We start from the raw sequence: 4,129 nt of genomic DNA on the forward strand, positions 1-4,129 counted from the left end.
ATAACGTTATCAAACATTACATATTCATGTATCAAATTTAAGATGGCCGTTCGTTACTTTCCACTCGTTTAATTTGAAGCTTTATGGCATATTCAGTTGTCAACCTTGTCACAGAATAATGGAATTAATTACCAAGGTGGACATGTCATAACATAGTTGACTTAGCTAATAAGTATGTAGCAACAGAGAATAGGTTTGGTTATAAGATACACCCCACCCAGTCTTAATGAATGGCACGAAGGAAAGAGAAGGAGAGAGAGGGAGAGAACGAAAGAGAGAGAGAGAGAGAGAGAGAGAGAGAGAGAGAGAGATAGAGCGTGGCTGACAGAGAAAGTAAGAGATGGAGAGATGGGGTCACGAGCGAAACCGCAAGAGAAAGCAAGAATGGCTTGGTTTAGAGAGATAAATAAAAGAGAATATGATAAAAAAAATAATAAACACACACGGAGAGTGAAAACAATACATTAAAGTAGTGGAAATGAGAAAGCAGGCATGGAGGAAAAACTGAAAAACAGAGACAGGCTGCTCAACCAATGAAATATTTGTGAAGTTGAAATCTGAAGGGCGTTACAAAAAGCGTTAGACTTCTAGTCTTCTTCACAGCATAAAATTTATTGTACTGTTTTGAACTATTTGTATTACTATGTGACGGCACAACAGAACATCACTATTTGCTTCCGATTCTACTGTTTTACTATTTAATCTACGAGAGTTTTTATACGACAGAAGTTGAAACATTGAGTTTGATGAAACCAACTGGATTGATTAATAGCGACAATATCTTCAATAGTAAGGTAATCTTTACGGATTATGTAAAGTTCTCTCTCTCCGTTTGTATATATCATGTATACAATTTGGTAATTTAATATACATATACATACACGCATATATATATATAACTTGCTTTTTTCCGTTTCCTATCTTCTCATCTCTCAATCTTTGTGTGTATATGTCTGAGTTTGTGGGCGGGGGTGGGGCGTGTGCGTGTGCACGATTGTGTGTCTACATGTGTGCGTGCATATGTGCGCGTACACATGTGTATGTGTGTAAAAATGTTAATTTGAAAACATTTTCCCCCTCGTAGACTGGAAATAAAAGCTAAGCGGTGCATGTTAGTAACTCTCAAGGACAAGGTAAGATAATTTCACGAAATTAAGTATAAATTTCTCATCTTCATTTACATGTCAGGGAAGGGACACTGATTTTTGTTGCAGTTAGGGGTCAACTATGTACGTATGTTTCAGCATTTTGATCTTATCAGCATAGCACAGTCTCACCTTGTTTGCAGATTAGAATTTAAATCTTTTACATCCATAAAAGAATTAGGTATACTTTTGGTGAGGGCCATAGTTTCATGTAAAAGAACTCAAGTGAAAAGGTTAAAAAAGTGGAAAAAAAAACGTAAGGTGGGGCACCATCATTGTATTATGCTGATGAGATCTAACAGATCAAAACGTACATATTTGTCTACGATCAGACTGTGCTCTCAAATTCACGACTTAACCTTTTGGATTGAAAGGGAATTGTTCATTGTAAATTTGTAGTTAGATGATCAATAAAGAATTTTACTTGAGTGTTCTGAGGTGTCTGAGAGAGACAATGTGAGAAGCGGAGCTCCCGGCATGGTGAAACAAAACCTGGATGTTATACAACACACCAGCTCAGGTATTATTCCTTATTCGTGACTTTTGGGTGAAGCACGAAATGACTTTGGTCCTCCAGCTTCCTCTACTCTCAAGATTTGGCTCCTAAGGATTTTTCTTTTTTGGTCCCCAGAGTTAAAACTGAACTAAAATATCGCTGATTTCATATGATAGAACATATCGAAGAAAACTTGCTGCGAAAACTTCACACTACTCTTAAAAATGCATCCTTGAATGCGCGCCAAGACTGGAGTAATATTATAGTGCAGTGGGTCAAGAGTGGAGATGTAGATTACGTACAGTACAAGCTCAATTTGCTATAAACAAATTCACGTGCAGGTAGCTTTTGGAAATACAATTTCCATTTACAAGTGTGATTAATTTCAAAACCTTTGTTGAAGGGATTTTCGTGATGTATACAAGTTTAACTGACCTGAAGTTTGTAAACAAAACTCACTCATAGGCGATTTACAATTTATTTTAACATTATTTCAATTATCTAAATGAGTCACAAGCATAATTCAGTGCAACTCTGGGTAACCTTACATACATACATACATACATACATACATACATACATACATACATACATACATACATGCATGCATGCGTACATACATACATGCATGTATGCATGCATGCATGCATACATACATACATACATACATACATATGTGCATGCATAGATACATGAACACATGTGTACATATATGTATATATATATACACACATATATATATACATCTATATATATATATATATATATATATATATATATATATATATATATATATATATATATATATATATATATATATATAAAGTGAAGTATATTGCCACTTAAATGTGGCTGACCCCTAGGGGTGGATGTTACTGTTGCTTTTAGCCCCGGGAGGACATCTCCTCCAGCTGGCTTATCGACACACTTCTGTGTCCTGTTTGTTTTGCCAAGGGAAGTTATCCCTCTCATCGTGATCTGTAGCACGAACGGACCCGGGTCTCAGGGTTATTTCCCTTTGTCAGCGTCCGATAGCCACCGATCTGCGATGATAAGGATTATTCTTGGCAAACCTTATGTATCTTTTTCCAGTGAAATTATTCACTGATATCGAAAAAGTGAAAACAAGCAATGTTAATTCTCTAAATGAGGTATTAACAGTAACTGCACGATAAAGTGAAGTATATTGCCACTTAAATGTGGCTGACCCCACCCTTAAAAAAAAAAATTTTTTTCGACACAACCCCACCCTTTTCGGCTACGGGGAATACGAATCTGCAAAAAAATTGGCAGAAATCGGCATTTTTAAATTACCACTCCTATCCCCATTTCCTTAATTTTTTTTTTTTTTTACTTTTTTCAGAATTTTTTTTTTCAAAATATGCGGAAAAATACGGAGATTATGATTCTGAAAAAATTTCCAAAAATTTTGGTAAAATTTTTTTAAGAATTTTTTTTTCTAGATATGCGGAAAGATACGGACATTATGATTCAGACAAAAAATTCAAAACATTTCTGTAGTTACAGTTAGGGTTAGGGTTTTAAGGTTAGGGTTAGGGTTAAGGTTAGGGTTAGGGTTAGGGTTAGTGTTGGGGAAAAAGTCAAAACTGAAGAATTTGGGGAAAGGGGGAAAAAATTTCAGAATGCTGATTTTTGGCAATTTTCCGGAACCTCCGTATCCGAAAACGGGGGTTTTTGGCAAAAAGAAAAAAACAAAAAAACAAATTTAGGAGAAAATGGGGGGAGGACGGGCAGAAATCTTTCCAATATGAGTACCGAAATAACAGTCAAATCTCCAATAAACTCTCTTGACACACACCCACACACTTCTGTATGTGATGCACATACAAAACGAATTCGTTGAAAATATCAAAGAAATTGAAATTTTTGAAATGCCGGGGGTTTCTGTAAAAAAAATAAAAAATAAAATAAAGATTTAAAAATAAAGGGGGGTTTTGGGGGGCGGACAAAAGGAAGTCTTGCCCATTTGCTCCATTTCATTCAGATGTAGAAATGAGTTGCGACATCACTGGTGCCACGTTATATCGACCTTTGCCTTTCCCTTGGATAACATCGGTGGAGTGGAGATGGGAGACTGGTATGCATGGACGACTGTTGGTCTTCCATAATCAACCTTTTCCTGGATTCGTGCCTAGAAGGGGAATTTTCTAGGTGCAATCCCATGGTCATTCATAACCGAAGGGGATCTTTACCCTGTTACGAAAATTATGAGTTGGATCTGCATTATAAGTTGGATCTGCAACATGGCTTCGAAAGTTTCGATTTTTCCCTTAGGTATGTTTCTTAACGTTATCAATTACTTAAGTGAAGTGCGTTTGCTTCAATTATGTTTGCTGATAACTTAAGAAAAGGCATGAACTTCTCAGTTCTCCTTTCTCAATATTTTTTTATCTTTCAAAACATAGAGCCTTGTTCTTTACTCATATTTAGGTATAAGTAACCGTTATAGAGTGAGTTCTCAACGAAC

The 4,129-nt window shown here is 36.0% G+C and overlaps 1 protein-coding gene across 4 annotated transcripts in view; it reads left to right on the forward strand.

Annotated features, from left to right (window-relative positions):
• Nucleotides 1-337: 337 nt before the first annotated feature.
• The window catches only part of LOC106871419 (uncharacterized), a 47,888-nt gene continuing 44,096 nt past the window's right edge, over nucleotides 338-4,129 (forward strand). The window contains exon 1 of one of the 4 annotated variants that reach the window (XM_052972027.2): nucleotides 338-794. In XM_052972027.2, coding sequence (XP_052827987.1) covers nucleotides 747-794 — 48 coding nt within the window. In that variant the 5' untranslated portion in view covers nucleotides 338-746. Of the gene's footprint in view, nucleotides 795-1,115; nucleotides 1,134-4,129 lie in introns of those variants that run through there. The other 3 variants (XM_014917855.2, XM_014917856.3, XM_052972025.2) reach the window with 3 other exon arrangements.

Source organism: Octopus bimaculoides, chromosome 1 (genome assembly GCF_046866305.1).
Source record: "Octopus bimaculoides isolate indiv1 chromosome 1, ASM4686630v1, whole genome shotgun sequence".
In the NCBI taxonomy this organism is placed as follows: Eukaryota; Metazoa; Mollusca; class Cephalopoda; order Octopoda; family Octopodidae; genus Octopus; species Octopus bimaculoides.